The 23411-nt window shown below is 39.1% G+C and overlaps 1 protein-coding gene across 2 annotated transcripts in view; it reads right to left on the reverse strand.

The window, feature by feature from the left end:
* Positions 1–18807, reverse strand: part of sh3gl3a (SH3-domain GRB2-like 3a) — a 50574-nt gene extending 31767 nt beyond the window's left edge. Inside the window, exon 1 of one of the 2 annotated variants that reach the window (XM_051380037.1) lies at positions 18603–18807. In XM_051380037.1, the coding sequence (XP_051235997.1) occupies positions 18603–18647 (45 nt within the window). In that variant the 5' untranslated portion in view covers positions 18648–18807. The remainder of the gene's footprint in view (positions 1–18602) is intronic. The other variant, XM_051380036.1, reaches the window with a different exon arrangement.
* Positions 18808–23411: the final 4604 nt, after the last annotated feature.

Genomic DNA, 23411 nt, shown 5'->3' on the forward strand with positions numbered 1-23411 from the left:
ATGCTATATGAGAGTTTAATATTAGCAGCTCTTTGTTGAGATTCCAGCAACCGCAGCCAAACTAATTACCCAAGATAGCACCAGTTAGTCCTCATCCTCAAATCCTCTTTTCTTGCAACATTAAAGCGAAACACTCACACACACACAAAAAACACCTGCATAGGCCTAAATTGAACTTTTGTGTTGTATGTATTTGGGTATTTTCCTTATAATACTGTACAATACTAAGGTTACCTAACTCTGCCCTACAGCACAAGTTATGGCTGTGAGTTAGGGCTGCATGATTTGATGAAAACATCGTCATTCTGACAGGTATTGATTGTGATATGATTCATAGTTGGTGTGGGAATAATCATTTTTGCACCACAAATTTTATTTCCACAAAAAAAAAAAAAAATCATTATGTTTACATTTTATGGGGTCAGTCCCAAACAAACATGTTTTCTTATATCTGGAGAACAAGATTTGTAGGTCAGGGCATCTCTGCACCACTACAGTACTTCATTATAATGCTGTTTGACACACAGTTTACCTTTATCCAAACATTACAGCTTTTGTGATTTACATATTGCGCTTGGCCATACTGGATTTCTATTCTTTTCGATTAATTGTGCAGCCCTGCTGTAAGTGACAGCTCCATTCAGAGTAAGCTGAGGTCCAAATGTTGAAATCCTTTGCCTTCCTTGTCCCTGTGCTTTAAAACATAACTGACATGAACATTACTTCTAGATTTTACAAGCCAGTTTGAAGAGAATAGCTGAAGATACAGTGAAAATATCCATGGATTTCTAAGAACACTGAGCAGATTCCCTACTTCAAACTAGCATTCTGAGAAAACACATTAACACATCTAAGTCTAAGTAAAACTAAGCCTTGCAGTGACTAGATTCTACATTACACTGTATATATTTAGGTATGTGGTCAAACTCTAGTATATTTTACTACCACACTGAATCATGCTCATGCTGTGCAGTGTAGCTCCAGGCGCTGCTCCTGCAGAGGTCAGGAACTACCATCACACCACGGTTAATCACTCTTCCAGTGGCCTGCCTGTTTATGGTTGTGCTGACTCCCACACTAACAACCAATCTACCCTGCTGGAGAAAATGCCTAAACAGAAGTGAAGTATGAGGAACAAAGTTGGAAATCACCAAGAAACTTAAATTAGCCTAATATTCGGACTGAAAAGCCATTTTGTCTTCACCTTTCAGTCTGAAAGGAGGGGTTATTTTTGCCCAAATCAGATCTGAGTGATGTTTCCGTCTGACTGACATTTGACATAGAAAAAACTATAGTACTGTTTGCTATAAGCTCTCATTTTTGTTTGTTTGAAATATGCAAATTCAGAAGTCGTCATTTCTGTGAGTTGATCTACATCAGTCATCAGTTCGTCTGTTGCTATTTCTCTGATTGGCTTAGTTGTTTCTCCAGTCTGGAGAAGGGATATGGGCAGTGATTCAGAGGTCAGTAACCAGGATAGAAGTTACTCTTAATATGCTATCACTATACAGTATGTTACAAGACACGTACATTGTCGTGACAATGATCTATGACACATCATGTTATTATAGCGATCATTTTGACATTTTTTGCGACAATTATTGTAGCATGGCAAGTTTATATATAGCATATGTTTATCTGACTACTGGTATTTTTTGGAGCAAATCAGATCATAAATTATACCTACTAATTCATTCAGTCAATAATATCGCCAAATCTCAGAGAAGTTATATTTTCATGTTCATATCATTATCAAGGTATGGTCTACATTGTTTCTTTTGTGGCAGCTCTTTTGTTCCTCAATATCTATGACTGATGTCTCTTTTATTTGTTTTAGTTTCATTTTTGTTTTACCCTTTTAGTGTATATGTGTGCATGTATATATGCGTGTATAAGTGCATGTATGCAGTATATATATTCTCTAAATGTATTTATAATTTCTTCATTTTTTTCTTATGGGATTTTCTTTTCAACCCGTGTGCCATTCAGGGTGTGGGAAGGGAGGGGGAATTCTTAAACACTGGAGGGACAGTTGATGAATGCTTGTATACTTGTATATTTATGTTCAAATGACTTTTGTTTACTAGCCTATTATGTAAAGGCTGAATAATAAAAACTTAATCACAAAAAAAGTCTATAAACACACAAAATAAATAAAATGGTTAATTTGGCTTTAATAGATATACTATTGCAGTAAAAGTAAAGGCAGCAGATCAGACTCTTGAATGTATGTTGATAATGCAGAAGGAACATTTTGTGTTATCAGTTTCAAGTTGCCTTGACTTTAAGTATTAATTAAATCCTTATAACAAGAAATTTAATTTACCATTAGGTCCTACACTTTTATCTAATATTGAGATAACGTTGTTTTTCCTGCAAAACTCATTAAAGAATTTGACATAGACAAAAAGTGAAATCGTCTTAACCTCAGGAAGAGATTGGCCTTTAGATTTCAAGGTTAATAAGAAAGGTTGGATTTAAAGACAGAAGGGTTAATTCAATTATTCAGAGATAATGTTCAGCACAGTATTTTCTCTCGTCCGCACAGCGTCGTGGAACCTGGGGGAAATTAGTCTGGACAAGTTATGAGACATTCCAGGTTGGCTGGACTGTGTGCCTGCAGGGTACGGACGGGGGGAAAAGAATGCAGAAGGTCATAAGAAAGTGAAAGACTAAAGTGTGATGCTCTGCCTGTTCAGCACTGTGTGACTCATTGTCTGTCTGTCGCAGATCACACTTTTGCCTCAGTTAAGATACGCTACTGAGGGAAAGTGACAAGAAGCCAAACCAACAACAGCCGTTTCTCTTCACAACAATGTGGAATCTCTCCACTCGAGGAGGTGAATCACTGGCCTACGCACACGTACACAGGAATTCTGTTGTTGTGGGTTTGTGTGTGTTAGCAGAACCATATTGTTTTACAGTGTCTCCCAAAGGAGCTGTATCGCAGAGGCAAAGCAGAGGGGACAGCAACTAATGCAGCTAGAGAAAATGTTTGTGTTGTGGATATCAAAACCGTACACATCTTTGAGAATTTTGGAATCATTTTTTGCTTTACAATTGGCAGGAGAGTTGGACATTTAGTAGTAGCTTGTATTGGTCTGACCTATGACCTTCCGGCTGTTTTTAAACAGCCTGTTTGTTCAGTGGTGGGTGGGATGAGTAGGAAACTGGAGCCACCCAGTGATTTCCAGCTGAGATAAGCAAATAAGTTTAACAATATTTTGAAAGGGTATTACAGTGAGCCTGTATAGTAGTTAATTTAACTGAAATCTGATCAATTTTTTTTGATGAAGAAGAATTCAAGGATTCTTGTCATGTAATTCAGATACAGTTCCCTTTATGCTCCTTCAAAAAAATACTAATTAATAATAGATTGAGTCATGCAAATAAAAATACGTTCATTTAGTATGATGAATTGTTGAGGAAGAATTTAACAATCTCACAGACTGAGGGCAGGAGCTGTCTTCAAGACTGGTGGTTGAGTGACAACTAAGAGCTGGGAAAGAACGTTAGATAGTGATCATTTCCACTAACTGGGTTATCACAATATCTATCAAAATAATCGCAACATGATTTTTTTTATCATATCATGCAGAACTAATATATGTCTATATCTATTTATAGACAGACTGACACAAAGATAGATCGAGAGAGAGAGAGAGAGAGAGAGAGAGAGAGAGAGAGAGAGAGAGAGAGAGACAGAGAGAGAGAAATATGTAAATAGCCTGTTTGTCTTTCACCAATTCAACATTCAGTCAGATATAAACCTTCGTAGTAGGCTTAGATCTCTAGTACAATTTCAAATACAATTCTGTGGGTTCAAACAATGGCCACAATACATGCACAGGAAACAGGGTTGATGAGTGCTGAGACTGACCCATGCTGTTCATGTACAATAAAACCAGTGACAAACAATGAGGCTAAGCTCATTAGGGAGTTGGATGGTAAGTCTATTTAGGTTTGTTGACATCCATACCGCACTGTAGACTGGTGGAGTTTTTTCATCAGTTATTTGAGGGAAGATTCCTTAAAGTAGTGCAGACGTCACCTTGGACACACTAAGATTACACAAGGTGGGCACAGCTGCTGTAAATTCCAGTCCCTTAAGTAAACAGAAAATGCTCTGTTCCATAGGGTTGCATTGTGTATCTATCTAATCAGAGAAACCCTCACTACACAGAGCGAGGGTAGATAGCTGCTCTTCATTGATGTGATCGGGTCAATGAAGTACAGTGTGGTCCAAGTAGGGATCAGGGAGCACTCAGGATCCATCAAAGGGGCATAAAGAGCTAGTTACTATTAACACCAGCTAGAGAAGACTGAAGATAACCAATATTATCTCAGCATATCTGTGTATACAGTTCTACAGATCAATGCTGCAGGAGCAAAACCTTTTCCTCCCATGTTGATAGAAAAAACCTGCACTTTCTCACGTGTGTCTATCTAAAACAGCTGTCAGTTGAAAAGCTTGAGATGTCCTTGGCTAGATTACACTGAAAAAAGAGCCTTTCATTCATCATTTACTCTACACACACTGTTATCTACCCAACAGCACAGCACAGTGTGTGTGTGTGTGTGTGTGTGTGTGTGTGTGTGTGTGTGTGTGTGTGTGTGTGTTGCACCGGATTTATATGCAACCGCAGCTTTCACAGTCTGTGTGTGTGTGTGTGTGTGTGTGTGCGCGTGTGGAGGGGAGGGGGGTGCTCAGGGTTTTCGAGCTGTGGGTGGAACTTTTTTCTTCATGTTCACACGATGTTTCAGTGTGTGCAGGAAGGAAGAGGCAGCAGGCAGCCTGGCAGACACTGTATTGTTCCGCTTTAAGCCAGTCGGGCAGATGAATCTAACCCCAACCTACAAAATCATACTGCTCCGTTTCAGGGAATCAAAGCCACTGTTAGCTGTTGCAGGAGAACCATTTCCAAATAAACATTAAATGACGTAACAATGTTGTCTACCGAGACAGAAGATTTACAATAAAATCAATTAATCACTTCTCAAAGCAAAAAGAAACACATCAGACAGGATGGCATGACATTACTGGATTACTCCTCCTTCGTCACGGTTCGGTTAAACCTGCCATTCCAGGTAATTGCCTCATTAGAGACCTATCCAGAGCAGGGACACACTTGTCTATTACCATCAGTAGTGTCGTTAGCTGATGAGCCCTGGCCGGAGCTAATGTCATTATTATTCCGTCAGTCAGGCCACATGGTGTGAGTGGAACATGAAATCATAATGACAGCTGGTAAACTAGCAAGCATACCGCTCATATTTCATTTTCTCCATACCAATTTTCTCTGTTGTTAATTCGCACTGGAAAAATTGCCACCATAAAAAAAGAACACTTTACACAACTAATATAATGTCCAACCTGGCCTCAATCCCAAGGGGTCAAATATTGCAGTTTGGTCAGTGGCCTTATAAATATGACACTGGAGGTATCCTTTAGTCCACGGATCTCAAAATGATGTTGATAAGAAGAGAGCCGGTTTCAGGCCTTCATTTGTTGTTTGGCAGCGAACAAAAAAGATGACATAAAATGATGAAACTGCTGTTTGTATGTTTTTCAAGTATGATGTTGGTTATATTTTTAAGAGGGGATGATAATACCAACAGTGGCCCCAAGACAATGTGAGTGAGAGACCCATGCTCTAGCACCGTTCCTGACGTCAAAGTCAGGTGATGTAGTATAAAGAGAGAAATTCGCCATATGGAGGTGGTGGGGTGGATGGATGGCTCAAACAGGACTTTAAACCAGGAGACTGCTGTTACCAAAAGTAAACTATTATACTGAAGTAACGCTTGCAAGGTCATTTACAGAACATAACTAACCACCTTTTCCTAATCCTAACCAAGTAGTTTTTGTGGCTCTCGCTTAGCAACGTTTACCACGTTTAACGTTACCACCAGGCTTAATTTTGAAAGTGTACTGGGCATTGCATATTTATTATTGCTAACTTGACTGGAAGTTGTGATATTTTGAAGCGGAGGGCCACTGACCAAGCTGCCACTGTGATAAAGTTTAGATTATTATTTAAGATCTAAACTTTGAAGACCTGAACACAAGCTATTTCCACAGAGCCTTAACTCTCTGATAAACATCCTGTATTAGAAAATAATAGAGTTAAAATAAGAAAATGTAATTTGCAAAAACAACAAGCCTATTAGGAGTTATTTTTAAATAAATTAAAAAGAACACATGATACAGGCACAGAATTTTATAAAAAAGTTCCTAAAACTATCAGGAAAACTCATCTCTCAAACTCAAATAATCTGCTCCAAAGAGATTAGTTAGAGCTGAACAGATTCAGGTATAATACCATATCCATAATCCTAATTTCCCCTGTATTTTATTTCCTAACATTAACAGCTGGAACCCTGAACAAGAAACAAATAAGGTCTGTGTCTGTTTTTGGAAGATTGCACCCACCCTCTCCCACTGCTTTTAATGCCATTATCCCCTGGTTCTGAGCTCTATTGTTCCAGTTCCGCTGCAATCTGTATTTTATACCGGCTGTAATGTCATTTCCACAAGTTTTTTGAGTCCCAACCTGGTCCTACCTGATTATTTCATTAAAAGTTTCTCACCAATATAGAGTGACTTTTTCAGTGTGACGGAGACATCAGCTACCATTCACATACAGCACAAACATACAGTTTGGTGCATGTGGAGTACGCTATGGTGCATAAATGGTATCCTTTTCTTCCTTAAAACACTGAAACATGAAACCAGCAGTAAATTTCTAGACCCCTCCATAGAAACAAGTCTTTCCTCAGTGGAAAAGAGAGAGAGAACTGATATCATATTTCACCCCATGGGACTCCCCGCATCTGTGTCTCATGTATCAGCTGCTGCTCAGCTGGAAGCCTCTTATTCTGTACAACCAACATAAATTGGCTGATCCACGTCACATAACGATGATGAGCTGCTGAAATGTTAATGAGCTGCAAGGCTGTCTGCCAGACCACCAGGCGGCTGCGGCTCAGTCCCTGCATCGCTCCGTCATTAAAGATGGATGGATTCTTTTTCACCGAGGTGTCAGCTGGATCTCTATGTGCTGGCATTTTGTTTGTGTTGCAGGCTGTGGGTGTACATAGGTTATTGTGATAACATGTTACTGCTGACGAGAAAAGATAATTGGTGTTGCTGGCGCGCATGCACTTGACAGTGCTGTACCTTGACCTGTGGTGAAGACATGAGACCCTGAGACACTTAAACCCAGACTGTTGCACTGATAGTAGCGCTGGTAGATTGGACTAATATATCAGCCATAGCTATTGGCGACTGACAGTCCATTGCCGGTTGTTTTTTTAGATAGACAGATTCATTGGTTGGCCGATTTATCAGGCAGAATATCTGGGAATTTAAGATAATCAACCCTAGCACAGATTATACAGAGTTTGGTTTTTATGCTGCTCCTTCACAACGCCACAATCAGGGTGGCTGCGTCTGACAATTTTTGAAACTTTCTAAAACAGACAATCCAAAAATCCCACTCACTTTACACAGCAATTGGCCAGGTGAGGTGAGAAGGTTCAGCCGTCTTACTTAAGCGCTCTGTTTTCATTCTTTTCACAACTACCTCTGACCCATTTCATGCATACAAGTAGGGTTGGGCGATATGTTAAAATGCTCCAACCGGTCACCGTCAGTCCAACAATCGCCGATTGCTGATATATATTTTACCCATGCGCCCCAGTAGTTGCACCCATGCGCCCCAGTAGTTGCAGCTGGGAGATGAGCAGTGAGTTTGCTAGTGCAACAAGCTCTCATATCTTCAATAAAGAAAATAAATGCAAATGTCAACAAAGGAAGAGAAAAACAACAATTTTCCTCATTAAACAGAAAAGTAAAAATCGTACACCTTCTGAATTCAAGTTTCTCTCTTTTACCGAACTAAGACCTTGTTAAACAATCTTAAAACATGCTTCATTCAAACTCGACAGAAACAAAATAAAACTCACCAAACAAAAAAAAAGACAAAAATCACTCTAAAAACACAACTGGTAACTGATATATGTATCCAATCACCCAGCCTCATATACAAGCAAGTGCAAACCCATTAATGCCTTTGTGGAGAATCTAATCATTAGGGGTGTGATAAACCTGAATATCGCAATATTTTGTTTTGTGATTTTGTATCAATTCTCAAAAATATTATTTTATGCTTAAACCTCAAACCCCTCCCACCCCCACTGACTAAGACTGTTTTTAATTCAACCAAATGTATATTATTTATCTTAAATTGCACATGTACAGTTAAGTTTTTTAGTCAAGCTGCTTAAAATATTTTGCACACCATTGTATTTGCACATTGCATATAGTGTATATATTTTTCCTTTATAGTTTTATATTTTCTATTATATTTTGTAATATTCTTATTGTGATAAGATTGTATATACACTGTACTCTTTTTATTGCACTATATTCCCCAATGCTGCTGTGTGTAACTTGAATTCCTCCTACGGGGGATTAATAAAGGTATATCTTATCTTAACCACTGGATAGCAGTGAGGGGTATGACTTATCAGAAGCTGTAGACACACGGAAGAGGTGAAACTGTCACTGCTGGGAATCAAGTGGATATATTTCTTTAAAGTTTATATTTTATATTTAAAGTGTATCCCACTCAGATGAAGCAGACATCACAGTGGAGGACAGAGAAATTTGCTAACTGCAGGTTTTTATGACAGTGACTCACATTTGTGTAAATGAGACGTCAGGAGTATTAGTCATAAAACTCCACTGACAGTGGCTGTTCTGTGGACTTTGCACAGTAAATTGAGCAGCAGATCAGAAACAACAACAGTGCCCTTATCAAGTCATAGATAGAGTCAGGAGTAGGACAGACTGGGCCCTCAGCTCATATCTAGGTCTTCTGCATGTGTCACCACAGTGGCAACAATGACCTCACACCTCCTCACGCTCACACTCAATGCATTATACTGTTCTTTCATTTATTGATTCATTTATTTACCACAAATGTTCATATTGTTAATGTAACATTATTTACAGTATAAATACAAGATATTTTGCAAACACAAGGTGCCACATCTGCTTTTAGTAGGGCCATTTTAATTCCATTCTCTTGTTGTAGCCTATTGTCGTATATGCTCAAAAAACCTGAAAAACTGATAACTATTCTGACAAATAACCCCCATATTATAATAAAAGAAACTCAAACTAACACTGGAACCCATAAAAAATAAACTAAAACTAAACATTTTTAAACAATAAAAATGAGCAAATCCACTCTGGAAACTAACTGAAACTAAACTGAGTTGAAAACAAAAATTAAAAACAGAAATACAAAACTATAATAACTCACTACTGATCAGTTAGGGCAAAATAAGGCACCTCATCAGATAAATAAAGTGTAACCAAAATGCCAGCTGAGTCTGAATATCAAGTTGTGTGCCATCATCCTTATGGTCCAGATGGGAATTGGAAAAATGAGACTGCATGCAGCTTTTTCACACTGGTTAAAACCACCTGGTCTTTGTTTCACATTAAGGAAAAAATGTAAACTGGGACTTGTCTACTCCGGGTAGGGAGTGAGGCTTTACCCAAAGTGAAGGAGTTCAAGTACCTTGGGGTTTTGTTCACGAGTGATGGTAGAATGGAGAAGGGGCAGTATTACAGTCCCTTTATCGAACAGTTGTCACAAAAAGAGAGTTGAGCCGAAAGACGAAGCTCTCAATCTACCGGTCGATCTTTGTTCCTACCCTCACCTTTGGTCATGAGAGATGGGTCATGACCGAAAGAACGAGATCGCGGGTACAAGCGGCTGAAATGTGTAGAGCTGCTTCTCCATTGCGTCGAAAGAAGCGGACGGGGCAGACCGAGGACCAGTTGGAGAGATTATATCTCAACACTGGCCTGTGAACACCTCGGGATCCCCCAGTCAGAGTTGGCCAATGTGGCCAGGGAAAGGAAAGTTTGGGGTCCTCTGCTGGACTTGCTACCCCCGCGACCCGATCCTGGATAAGCGGATGAAGATGAGATGAGATGATGAGATGTAAACTGGGATGCTTCCAGCTGCAGCAGGACTTTCAGTCCTATTTGTTTGTTGTACTGTTTGTTAATTAGTGAGTAGAAATTTGCTCGTTTTTGGTGTGGATCCAGAAATGTTGGTGCCGCGGTATTACCAGGTGGGCTCAATTGCGAGCAGAGCACAGCTGTCAATCATGACATGAAACCCCCTTTTTAGAGCTTCAAATAAAACCAGACGTATCAGTAAGATGAACACTTACTGAGCATACATCAGTGTGATCAGAAATACCTAAAATGAAACAATCTTTGGGAAAAATGTATTTGATACGTACTTTGATTTTTCAGTTTGGCCTATGTTCCATCTGCTAACATGGAGGCAGCAGGCTTTATGAGCTATACTGCAGTCAGCCACCAGGGGGAGATTGAGATGTTTCACTTTGGAGAGCTGTCATGTCATCCATCTAAGGTGTAACCTTTAGCTTAGCTTACTGCAGACACAACATCATGTTTAGCAAAATGCTCCATGGGAGTTGTAGTTGTCTATTTTCGTGAAGTTTTTATGTATATAGGCTTGTACCTTCAACTTTTTTATCAAAATCCAGATATTTTGGTTTTGACTGCGCCAGGTTTGTTACACAGAACCATTGTCATTAGTATATTAATTATTGGCACTGTGCACATGCGCACACCCACATGGTTTATCTAAAAGATAATATTCCACTACTTTTGCAATAATAGCGGAAAACCATTCAGATATAAAATAAACAGGAAGTCACAGTGTTTCCCTTCCCAGTTATCTCCTGCTGGTTGACAGAGATTTATACATCTGGTCTCAGCCCCAGTCACTGTCCTATTTCCACTTCAGGAAACAGGTGAAATACCAAACAATATTTTTGACATAAACGACATAAACATCTAGTCTGATTGATACAGTGCGGCTGATATTTTCTCACAGTGTTTCCAGTAGCAGGAAACCGCCATGGGTGACACACATGTCGATAAGCTCTGAATGGTTTTACAGCCTCGGCTTTGACTGCTCATCACTGTATGACTCAGTGAACAACAACAGCCAGATCCAACAGGTAAGAGGAAAAACTGATAGAATATACTGTACAGAGTTGTTTACATGTGAAATAACTGCCAACAAAAAGGAAAGCCTGCATTTTCAGGGTTTCTGCAGGTTTCAGCTGGTTAAATCTAAAGACCATTATGAATGCAACTGACGACTTATTTTAAGTCCCCACTGGCAAAGAAAGGTGCGAAGGGTATGAAGGAAAACTGGTTCCATATCGGTTTCATTTTGTAGTTGTTACAGTATGAATCAATACATTTTATTCCCCACAACACATTAAATTAAAAACTGTATAATGTGATATGATGGGAGGTTAACTTCACACTGTAAATCCAATACATTTTTAAGACCTGTCAAGATCATATTTAAAGTCCCCTTGAAACAGAAAGAAGAGAGCTGTTGCTTCCTCATATTTACACATTTCCTATAAAGACAGGCAGCTAGGTAGGGATTTGTCGTGGATATTGATTGAGGTTTACAGTTGCCAATGTCACTGAGTGTGCATTATGCCCCCACTGCTACGCAGTTAGTGCAGGGGCAGGCTAGAGGCTCTTTGGCCCCTGTCCAGTGGCTCCCTGTGGCTCCCTGTGGCTTTGAGTTCTTTTTGTTTAACATTTTCATTTATCATTGTTTTAGGCCTAAAGCAGCCATTACACACCGAAATAAACAATAAAGGTTTTAACATTGTTGTCAACTAAAATGTGCGTCCTGAACCTCAATAGTGGTGGTTTGCGTCTCCGTAACTACCTATGGACTCGAAAACCAAAAATAGATCAAAATAAATAAATAAAAAATACATAGTCTTGGAGGAAAATAGAGAATGAAATAATATGTGTACAGATTTGTTTGCTTCATCACCAACACTGCGTGCTAACCAGTATGCTTCATCTGTGACGAGAAATTAGAATTATAAGCCCAAATATTAGAGTTTGTAGCTCTGTTTTTATAAATGTTTTGGGCAAAAGGGGCTCTTTTAATAGTAAGGTTGCTGACCCCTGAGTTAATGACCAAGGTAACAGCAGTTAGTGGTTCGTTTCTTATCAATCTTTCCTCTGTAAATGACCGCAGACTGAGTTCGATCCCTGTTTGGTTTCAATTGCCAACGAACAGCAGATACAGTTAGCAGCAGTTAATTAGCAGGTAGCTATCCGTCTGTGCTTTACAGTAATCAGTGAGGCCCGGCCAGATAAACACTCCGGGGATGGCATGGGAAATCGTTTAATTAGCTGTAAAATTAGTAGACAGCCCTGGTGCAGAGTCATCAACAACTTTTTATTGTTTTTTAGGAAAAGACAAACTCTGAAATACTTTTTTGTCATTGTTGGGCCAGATGCTGGAGAATAGGTGACGTATAGCACTAGACATACATGATAAAAACACGTTTCAATTTGACTTCATGGGGACTATTTTAAGATAGCAAGACAGCTTTTAAATTATCGGATTTTTGACTTTTCAAGACATGCAAACAACCTGGGATTTATATTTTTTAAGTACATAGATAAAAAGAAGTGAGAGCGGATAACATCCCTATGTCAGAGACCTGACCTCCATGTTACCTCATAAAACAGGCTGTGAAAGAGAAACTGAGTGTGTACTTTAACATACAGTCACACTGATCAAAGTGTGGAGGGGATCACACACACAACACAATGAGGAGCACACATACACATGAACAGGAAGCAGCAGGTTGACATTTAGCTTGCACACAGGAATAACCGCACAAGTAATGAGATAAATAGTGACATACATATTCGCCTACATGAGCCCATGCCCGACATGAGATTTCCTCTCTGCTGCGAGGGGACGAGACAGTAAATCTCTAATGTGTGACCTGATCGATGATTCACCCAGAAGCTGGTCTAAGGTCATCACCAACGTCAGCACTCTATCTAATTTGATAACTATTTTCGGTGGGAATTTCAGTGACACATGCAACATTATGAGTTACAACCTGATGTGGAAGGAAGGAATTTACACTAGGGATGACGTAGGGGTTGGAGGAATTTTAGGAAAACATTTAACCAATATTGAGATTGAAATTAAATTACAATTCTTAAATTCTCTAAATTATTTATTAGATTCTTTATTTACCACCAGACCTGCATTTAAAGCTGCAGTAGGTAACTTTAATGAAAATATATTATATATGTTTGCTGAAACTTTTCACTGTATCCTGAATGAGACTGGGCTTGTTTTCGCTCAGGTGGATTCTTGCAAATGCCATTAGGAGCACTAGGAGCCAATTCAATTCAATTGTATTTGTATAGCACCAATTCATAACAGAAGTTATCTCAGGACACTTTTCAAATAGAGCAGGTCTAGACCGAACTCTTTAAAACATTATTTACAGAGACCCAACAGTTCCCACCACAGAGTACCTGTCTCATGTACTATTGTCAGGATATAGTAAAAGTTTAAGCAAAACGTTATCTTTATTAAAGTTACCTACTGCAGCTTTAAGATAGGCCTTTTTCCAGTTTTAGTATATTTTGTCATATTTTCGTAAGAAGCCTGCCTGTTTCCACATCTCAACAGTCATGTCACTCTTGTTGTCTTGTTTATTGGTCTTCCTGTCTCCCTTCTCTAAAATAATTCATTTGCAAATCGTTTCCAGTCGATCACTGTTCAGCTTCCGTCTATAACGCTCAACACTTCCTGCACAGATGTTTTTACAATAAAAATTAAAAAAAACATCAAACACTTGCATTTAAGTATCTGCAGGAAGTTTTGTCTTTCACTGACGGTGGCTTTACAGCGACCACAAAAAACTGAAGTAGAAACAATTACGCAATACACAAAGTAACGACACATTGATCTGGATATATTGAGATTAATGTTGAACAATCCGATATATCAATGTAATGTATATATTGGCACTTTGTGTGGAAATACAAAGCAAGTGCCTGCCTGATCACCCTGCTGCTGTCTGGCAAGACATACAGGAATATCCACGGAAGTACATCATTCCATCGTTGCTCCCTACATCTCAGCCTTTCTTACCGTCAGGTGTGTATACTGCAACTACAGGTAATCCACTTGTTAATTATGTAATTCAAATGTGAAATCATCTGTTGTTTTATTGGCTATAAGAAAAAATCCTCATTGTGCATCCCTAAAAAAAGTGGCTTTATAGTTATTAATGTGGTTATTGATAACAACTAGTTAGACAGTTATGGTAAAAACTGCTGTTGAGTCACATTCAGCAAGTGACAATACATAACTATAATATTATCCTAAAGAGGTCACCCTCAAATAAATTAAAGCTAAGGCTTGACAGGGCTATTTAAATGATTCTTAAAACAAACAACTGTGTAACTATGCCCGACATACTTTATGGTATATTGAAATTGTACATGACCGGTCTTGATGTCTACAGTGCAGCCACATACAGGGACTGAAATCTTTAGGTGACTAACTATGATGTTATGGAGCCAATAGGACAGGCCCAGGCCTGTACACTGCTCCAAGTGACTGAGCCAGTTGTTCAACTACAAGGCATGAAAAGAAAGTGAAAGTGCATATGTAAATATTTAAGTGAAACTAGGCCTGCACGATATGGTACAAAAAATTATATTGCAATTATATTGACAGATACTGTGATTACGATAGGATTCACAACTAGTGGGAATGATCATTTTTGCATTACAATTTTTTTAACTGAAAAAAAAAACAATAAAAATTCTGTTCATGTGACATTTGTAAGAATCTGTACCAAACAAACAAGATGTGTAGACCAGGGCATCTCTGCAGTATTACACTTCGCCATTACAACACTGTTTGTCAAACATTTTACCTTTATTAAACAACTGCAGCTTCTAGGATTTGCATATTGCACTTGGCCACGTTGTAATTTCAATAATATTTCGACTAACTGCGCAGCCCAGACTCCAACCAGCTCTGAGGAAAATAATGCTGTTCATTCAACCTGCAGTAACACTCAGCACTGTAACTTGAATAGGAATAAAATACTCCCTCCCTGCCCCCACACGGAGTCATGGGTCAGGATTCTGAGTACGTCTCTGAAACACTTCAGTCGGGCCTGTGCCTGCTAACAGTGAAACCCATGTCCTTGTCCACTACGCTGCCCTGCAGCTGCTGTAATCTGGCATTTATGCACCTATTGATGTAATATAAATTTTTGTATTTGTTGCACAAGTGGACGAGGTCATTTAGATTAACTGGGCCATGTCCTAGAGTTGTGCATACATGTACATAAATGGTGGGACCCAAATCTGGACCATACATCTTTAAACCAGAAATAATCCTTTTTGTTTATTTGCGGGCAGCAGAAACAAGCTAAAATCATAACACTAGAGTATTTTTTTATGTCAAGTAATATGGGACCAACACTTGCCTATTCACACATCCTGGAGACACAGAGCAACATTAGCAACGACTGGAAGTCCAATATTCACTCTTCTTTTAGCTCCGTTTTGGTTTCCAGACAAAACGCCAAATTCACCAGCTAACTGCAACCCATTGATTACACTCTGTCTTTCTCTATTCCCACTGAGCACTTTGTCTACTTGGGACATACGAATATCTTATTGGCACAGTCAATGACGAAAACTCAGCCCAAGCTTGAAGCTCTATACAACAAAAACATCCCCATCCTAACCTGAAACCCAACACCCTCTATCAAGTAGCAGAGCCCCTCTATGTCTAACTACATCAGCAGGCTGTGTGTATGGTAAAGGAACACCTAACAGATGGACAACAATCCTGTGAGGAAAACCTCATGCCAAACTCCGTTCTAACCAAATGGTGTTGCCTTACTGAGGTATCCGGTTAAGGTTCTTAAAAGGTTCAGAGAAAGATTAAGACGTTTCTGAATCATTAAGAGCCAACCTGGCTCCCTCTGTCCAGTCCCACTGTCCCTGCGCAAGACACTGAACCCAAATAGCTCCAACAGGGTTCCCACTCTTTTTAAGAAATCACTATCCAGGAGTTCTCTTGACAAGAAAGGACAGCACTTGCTCACAAACTGTCATATCATTTATCGCTAGGCCGTATTGACAGCTCTTAATACTGCGGGGTTAATGATGAAGTGTTCCAGGTTCATTACAGGTCAGCATTCATGAGACACTCTTAATTCACTTAATTTGCTGATTTTTCCAGGTTTTTTTTCCAGTTTTCAATAACATGACTTTGGCCACAGGCCGTAAGTAACACTTCAAATTAAGAAGAATATAAAAGAAGAAGTAGAAAATGTGTTTCACGTACAGTTGACATTGCTGTGCGTGTAACTTTTAACTACAACAAGACATTTTTCCAGTGGGCTTTGGAGAGAATTCTGCTCGCGGCTCCAGAAAAAAAAGACACAACAATTAACGGATCAGGGTCAGACCGTGTAATTACAGCAATGGTGTCTGTCACATGATGCACACTTGCCCAAAAAGACTTTCCTCCATAAGATTACATTGTGAAAGAATCCGCTGTAAGTCGGCGGAAATTTTTTTTTGAGCATCACGACTCCCATGAAATGATTCAGAAGTTTATCCATTCAGTCCAATAACATTTTTAAAGTCTAGAAGATTCACAAGATTAAATTATTTATTCTCATTGAAGTTAACGGAGGGCTAAACCAGAGGTGTCTAGTGCAGTATGAATTCATCCGGGTAATTTCATTGCAGCAGGAAGTGGCTTTTTTGGCTTGATGCGCCACTTAGCAGTATTTATAGGAATTAACGGGGCGCCATCTCCAACACTGTATCCACTTCTCTTTATACATCCATTATCCCTCTTGATGAGCAGGTTGGCACATTGCATGGCAGCCTCTGCCATCAGTGTATGAATGTGATAAAAGTGTTGTAAAGCACTTTGAGTGGTTGGTAGACCACAAAAGTCAATTTACCACTGCTCATTGCAACAAACAGATGATCCACCAGGCAGCATTCGCCTCCAAAGACACGTTATCGAAATGTCAGAACTGGTTCACAGTTACTCACAGCCACCCACCATGGTGTAGTATGGTAGCAGGAGGCTGTGGGACTAACAGGCCAATTCTAAATGGAATTTGATGAGTAAAGAGCAGTGGGTGCATGCCCAGATTGTACAACTTCTGTGTGTTGTAAAAAGGCCAGTTGGGTCAATGTATCTGATGTCTCCATGTCATTCTGCCTGTCTTTAAATGTTTGTTGCAGGCAAGTTTAAAACTCAGCTCTTCACTTCCTCTCTCTCTCTTTCTGCACTCATTCATGTCCCATTAATGCATGTTACTAACGTCACTTCTTCCCCGGAGTTCTTGTGCTTTCTCGTCACGCAGGTTCTCATGGATCCTGGTGGAGCCTCCTGCCATGGTCCTGCTTGACTGTCATTGCTAATATCACTGATATTATTGTTATTATTGTTATTATTATTATTATTATTATTATTATTATTATTATAACTACAGTTACTATTATTACTATTGTCACTGCTCATTGTCCCCCATTGTTGTTGTTGTTGTCGTCGTCGTCATCACCATCATCTTCATGTTCATCATCATCATCATCAGTCAATACTATTAGTGTAGTTGTTGCTACTGTTGTTGCTGTGCACCTCTGTCTGTCTGTCTGTCTCTCTCTCTCTCTCGCCCCAACTGATCGAGACAGAAGACCACTCACCTAGAGCCAGGGTCTGTCCGAGGTTTCTGCCTCTTTAAAGGAAGTTTTTCCTTGCCGCTGTGCTTGCTCATGGTGGTACTGTTGGGTCTCTGTAAATAATGTTATAAAGAGTTCGGTCTAGACCTGCTCTATTTGAAAAGTGTCCTGAGATAACTTCTGTTATGAATTGGCGCTATACAAATAAAACTGAATTGAACTGAATTGAAAACACAATGTCAGTCTGCAGTAGACAGCTACTTTTGAGACATATGCTGTGACATCTGCACAGAACACAATCAGCCATGCTCACCAGTTAAATACATAGCTACTGTAGTACCACCGTTTTATAGGAAAACTAAGCTTACCACAAAACGACAGACAATAAGTTACACAATGTAGCTAGGTAAAAATATTAGGATATTTTATATATTCAATAAACAAAGATTTTTATTAGTATTTTTACTTTTCTTACAGCTTTTACTGACATGATATTACCAGTTTCTCCCTGGTATTTGGTTTGGGAACAAGGTCTAACGTCAACATGTGAAATGTTATTAAAGCGGTGTACTCCTAAGATAATAACTTATACATTAATACCAATGCCGAAATAGACACTGGATTCCAGTGTTTCGTAAACGCTCTAAAATCAAGTGAAACGACGAGTGTGTGTTTGCCATTATGCCAGAATACATTTAATTTTCGGATTCTTCAACGGAGTTTGGTGTGACGTTAACGAACTTATCTGGATGAGAAAGTAACGCTACACAAATAGCGGAAAATGCTCAGAAACAGCGTCAGAATTGGCGCCACAGTCCACCACTGGTTAATGGAAGAAATTAAAGTTGGCTACTTTTCAAGCTCTCTAACGAGCTGAAGGCTGATTCCGTGTACCGTTAGCTTCAATCACTGTCCACAGCCAAACAATTGTTATGAACGAGCGACTCCATACCTGACTGGCTTTGTGGAACTGTTTCTTCAGCCCGGCCACAGACATCTTCGACAGCCGTGTAACGCTTCACCTCTGGAGGAAATGTTCCGTAAAGCAGTGGATAAAAGTGGGCAAACGTACGTTAAAGAAAGAGCCAGGCGACCCCACAGCACCGCGCTCATCAGTCACTACCGCTCCAGATCGCAGTAGGACCTGTTTGCGTGAGTCAAGCTCACAGCAGCAACGGCTGACGAAAGCGGAAATTGTTTTATTGGCCAAAAAAATAAAGTTTTTTTTATTTTTACAAAGACTATTAATGCACTTGTGGAGAATATATACACGTAATATGATACAATGTGTTATCAAAATACATGAGGAAAAAAAAGAAATTTGTGGGATTTATGTAAAACTCTATATAGAAACATCAAAATAGACGGTGATTTCTTGGCATTTCATGCATAGATATAGCTCAAAGAGGAACAAGAACTTGTTGTCATATTTGCTGAAACTTTCACTATATCCTGATAATGTGTGAAACAATCAGGTTCCTCTGGTTCCTCCTAGTGCTCCTGATGGCATTTGCATAAATCCACGTTAACTTTGTTAAATTAGTTAATTTATTAATTTGTTAATTTGTTAGCTTAACTGAGCTTATTATTAAACTAATTTAGGATCTGTATACAATGTGTTCTTTATTTCGCTGCAGAAGAGTTTACAGAGTCATTTTATATTAAAGGTTGTGAGACATTGGACAGTCGTGGTTTTATTTTGAAAGTACAAGCCGGAAGCCGGAGTTGCGTGGTCTTGTCTAATTTATTGAGTATGCGGAGGAGGAGAGGGTTTCCTGAATCGGAGAGATGTCGCCACTTCTCAAACCCCATTGGCTGACAGCTGCGCGTGCGGAGGAAACAGCGCCGTAGAGAAACGGAGACTTCAAAGGCGCCAAATATATTGACGACTAATGGCCGAATATAGCATTAAGTAGGTCTATGGAAGTCACTGACAGTAAGATGGAAGCCCATTTCCGCCAATGTTACAGATAAAAGATTATTTAAGTCTTTCTAATGACAAACATTGAGTTAGTATCTCAATATTCTCACTAAAATAAGGACTTAGTATCACAGTCATTATTTTGAGATGCTAACTCCATTTTGAAAGAAGGTTTCTCATTATAATAACTTACTTTACTTACCTCCGTTACTTTGGTGGAAATGGGCTTCCATAATTAACCACCCTTTGTAGGCTATCTAACAAAATCTGAACAAAAATAACTGCAGTCTACTGTTCAGTAAAGTACCAAACTTTTAAAGGTGGCTGTTATTTAACACTATTGACAATATAAAAGTGGTTATTATTATAATTTCTTTTTCATACAGTCAGAGTTGTGGTTTGTGTAACTTTTGTACAACTTGTGACACACTTTTAGCTAACTATTTAGACTTCTCTCCAAGTTTTCATGCACTCTCAATTGTAACATTATTCAGGTATTCAGGTGTTACATACTGTGTATTTTGATATGTATTTGTTTTAATTTCAATTGTAATTTCTATGTTTTCAAATTAGTTGAGTTAATCAACAATATGTTCAATTTTCAATTCAATTCAATTTTATTTGTATAGCGCCAATTCATAACAGAAGTTATCTCAGGACACTTTTCAAATAGAGCAGGTCTAGACCGAACTCCTTATAACATTATTTACAGAGACCCAACAGTACCACCATGAGCAAGACCTTGGAGACAAGGGCAAGGAAAAACTGCCTGTTAAAAGGCAGAAACCTAGGACAGATCCTTCGGCTCTAGGTGGGTGGTCGTCTGTCTCCACCAGTTGGGGTGAGAGAGAGAGAGAGAGAGAGAGAGAGAGAGAGAGAGAGAGAGAGATAGACAGTTGCACAACAACAACAGTAGCAACAACTACACTAATAGTAGATGATGACGACGACAACAGCAACAATGGGGGACAACAAGCAGCGACAATAGTAACTGTAGTAATAATAATAATAATATTAATAATAATAATAACAATAATATCAATGATATTAGCAATGGGAGTCAATGGCAGTCAAGCAGGACCATGGCAGGAGGCTCCACCAGGATCCATGAGAACCTGTGAGACGAGAAAGCACAAGAACTCCGGGGAAGAAGTGAAGTTAGTAACATGCATTAATGGAACATGAATGAGTGCAGAAAGAGAGAGAGAGGAAGGGAGGAGCTCAGTGCACCATGGGAAATCCCCCGATAGTCTAGGCCTATAGCAGCATAACTAAGGGATGGTTCAGGACTCACCTGATCCAGCCCTAACTATAAGCTTTATCAAAGAGGACTGTCTTAAGCCTACTCTTGAATGTGGAGAGGGTGTCTGCCTCCCGAACCACAACTGGAAGCTGGTTCCACAGGAGAGGAGCTTGGTAACTGAAGGCTCTGGCTCCTGTTCTACTTTTAGAGACTATAGGAACCACAAATGTAGAAAATTGAAATGCAGGCTATAGCTATGGGAGCTTTGATCATCATAATACTTATCATTCTCCTCACCACTGTTATCTTTAAATGTAACATCAGTTATTACAGGTTTTTACACATTAGAGTTCACTTTTTTAAAACTGTTCACACAGTCAGCAGCAGTCAGTGTGGACTAAACTGAGGATCACTTTTCTTTGCTTTGACACAAAATTCAACAACTAAACTTTTCAAATTTCATTAACTGTTTTCTCACTCAGACTCAACCACCACCAAACGTCTGTGTATTTACACCACATTTGTACATTTTTTTACACACTCTAAAATAACTGTAATTACCACTACATTTTAAACTGAAAGTGTGTGTGTGTGTGTGTGTGTGTGTGTGTGTGTGTGTGTGTGTGTGTGTGTGAAATGTGGAATGTGGTCTCATTTCAGAGTAACTGCTAATAATTTAACTTTAACTATTCTTCATGTGCATGGGTTTCTCTGGGCAAAAGGAATTTCCTCAGTGAAGTGAAATTGACAGAAAAAGCAATGTTTTTATTTAATGAAACACACTGCTGCCATCTAGTGGTGTCAGTAAGAACATCCTTGTTGAATCAGGAATTTAAAGTACGAATACCCTGGGGAGAGCTAGTGCAGGAGTCATGCATATCTCAAAAACCCATTTGAAAGATTTCCTGCAATAAGCCTTTATTAAAGCAGCAAAAGCATAGGTGTAAATAATAACATTAATGATTGCTGAATCCCATTTAGCTGCTTCAGTTTCAGGGTCCTGGTATTGTTCATGCTGGCTCACTGTCATGCTGTCATGGCCTATTGGGACATTTTAATAGATCACAGTCATTGTTAATGGTACCAGCTACACATGCTTTTACTACTGTAACAACTCAAAATTTCGGCTGTCAAAAAGGACTACAGGATACATAATTGTATGTGGAGTCCGGTGTGTAATTATGCTAAAACTATGTCGGACTCCGTAGTTTTCTCTGGACCCCTGCCCAATGTGACCAGTGATGACATGTATAGCCGCATGTCGTCATTCCACCGCTGGCTGTCGAGGTGGTGTCCAGAAAACGATGTGGGCTTCATTGATAACTGGAAGCCTTTTTGGGGAAAACCTGGTCTGATTAGGAGAGACGGCATCCATCCCACTTTGGATGGAGCGGCTCTCTTATCTAGGAATATGGCGAAGTTTATTTCTAAAACCTGACAGTCCAGAGTTGGGACCAGGAAGCAGAGCTGCTGTCTTACACACTTCTCTGCTCTTTCTTTAGAACAGTCACCCACCCAAAACCCCATAGAGACTGTGTCTGTCCCCCGACCACCTAAATTATTTAAAGAAATAAAAACAAGAGGAGTTCAACATAAAAATCTAATAAAAATTAAAACTAACTCCTCAGTAGCACAAAATAAGAGAATGAAATGTGGGCTGTTAAATATCAGGTCTCTGTCCTCTAAAGCTGTTTTAGTGAATGAATTAATATCAGATTATGATATTGATTTACTTTGTCTTACTGAGACCTGGTTGTCCCACGAGGAGTATGTTAGCCTAAATGAATCCACCCCCCCAGTCATATTAATACTCACATTCCTCGAGGCACAGGCCGAGGAGGTGGAGTGGCAGCCATATATGATTCAAGCGTTTTAATGGACCCTAAACCTAAACTAAATTATAATTCATTTGAAAGCCTTGTTCTTAGCCTTTCTCACCCAAACTGGAAAACACTGCAGCCAGTTCTATTTGTTATAGTGTACCGCGCTCCTGGACCGTACTCTGATTTTATATCTGAATTTTCAGAGTTTCTATCAAGCTTAGTCCTTAAATCAGATAAAGTAATTATTGTAGGTGATTTAATATTCATGTGGATGTTAACAATGACAGCCTTAGTAATGCATTTATATCATTAATAGACTCAATTGGCTTCTGTCAGAGTGTAAATAAACCAACTCATTGTTTTAATCACACTCTTGACCTTGTTTTATCATATGGCATTGATATTGAACATTTAATAATCTTCCCACATAATCCTTTTCTATCTGACCATTATTTAATAACTTTTGAATTCATACTATTAGATTATAAGCCATTAGGTAAAACTTCCTACAGCAGATGTCTATCTGACAGTGCTGTAGCTAAATTTAAGGAGGAGATTCCTTCAGTGTTTAATTCAATGCCATGTCTGAATTTAACAGAGTCCTATCATAACCTTAGTCCCTCCCAACTTGATAATCTTGTTAATAGTGCTGCAGGCTCACTGCAAACAACACTAGATTCTATTGCTCCTATAAAAAGGAAATTATTAAAACATAGGAGACTAGCACCATGGTACAACCACCAAACCCGCCAGTTAAAGCAAAAAGCTCGGAAA

This window comes from Dicentrarchus labrax, unplaced genomic scaffold, assembly GCF_905237075.1.
Source record: "Dicentrarchus labrax unplaced genomic scaffold, dlabrax2021, whole genome shotgun sequence".
Taxonomy (NCBI): domain Eukaryota; kingdom Metazoa; phylum Chordata; class Actinopteri; family Moronidae; genus Dicentrarchus; species Dicentrarchus labrax.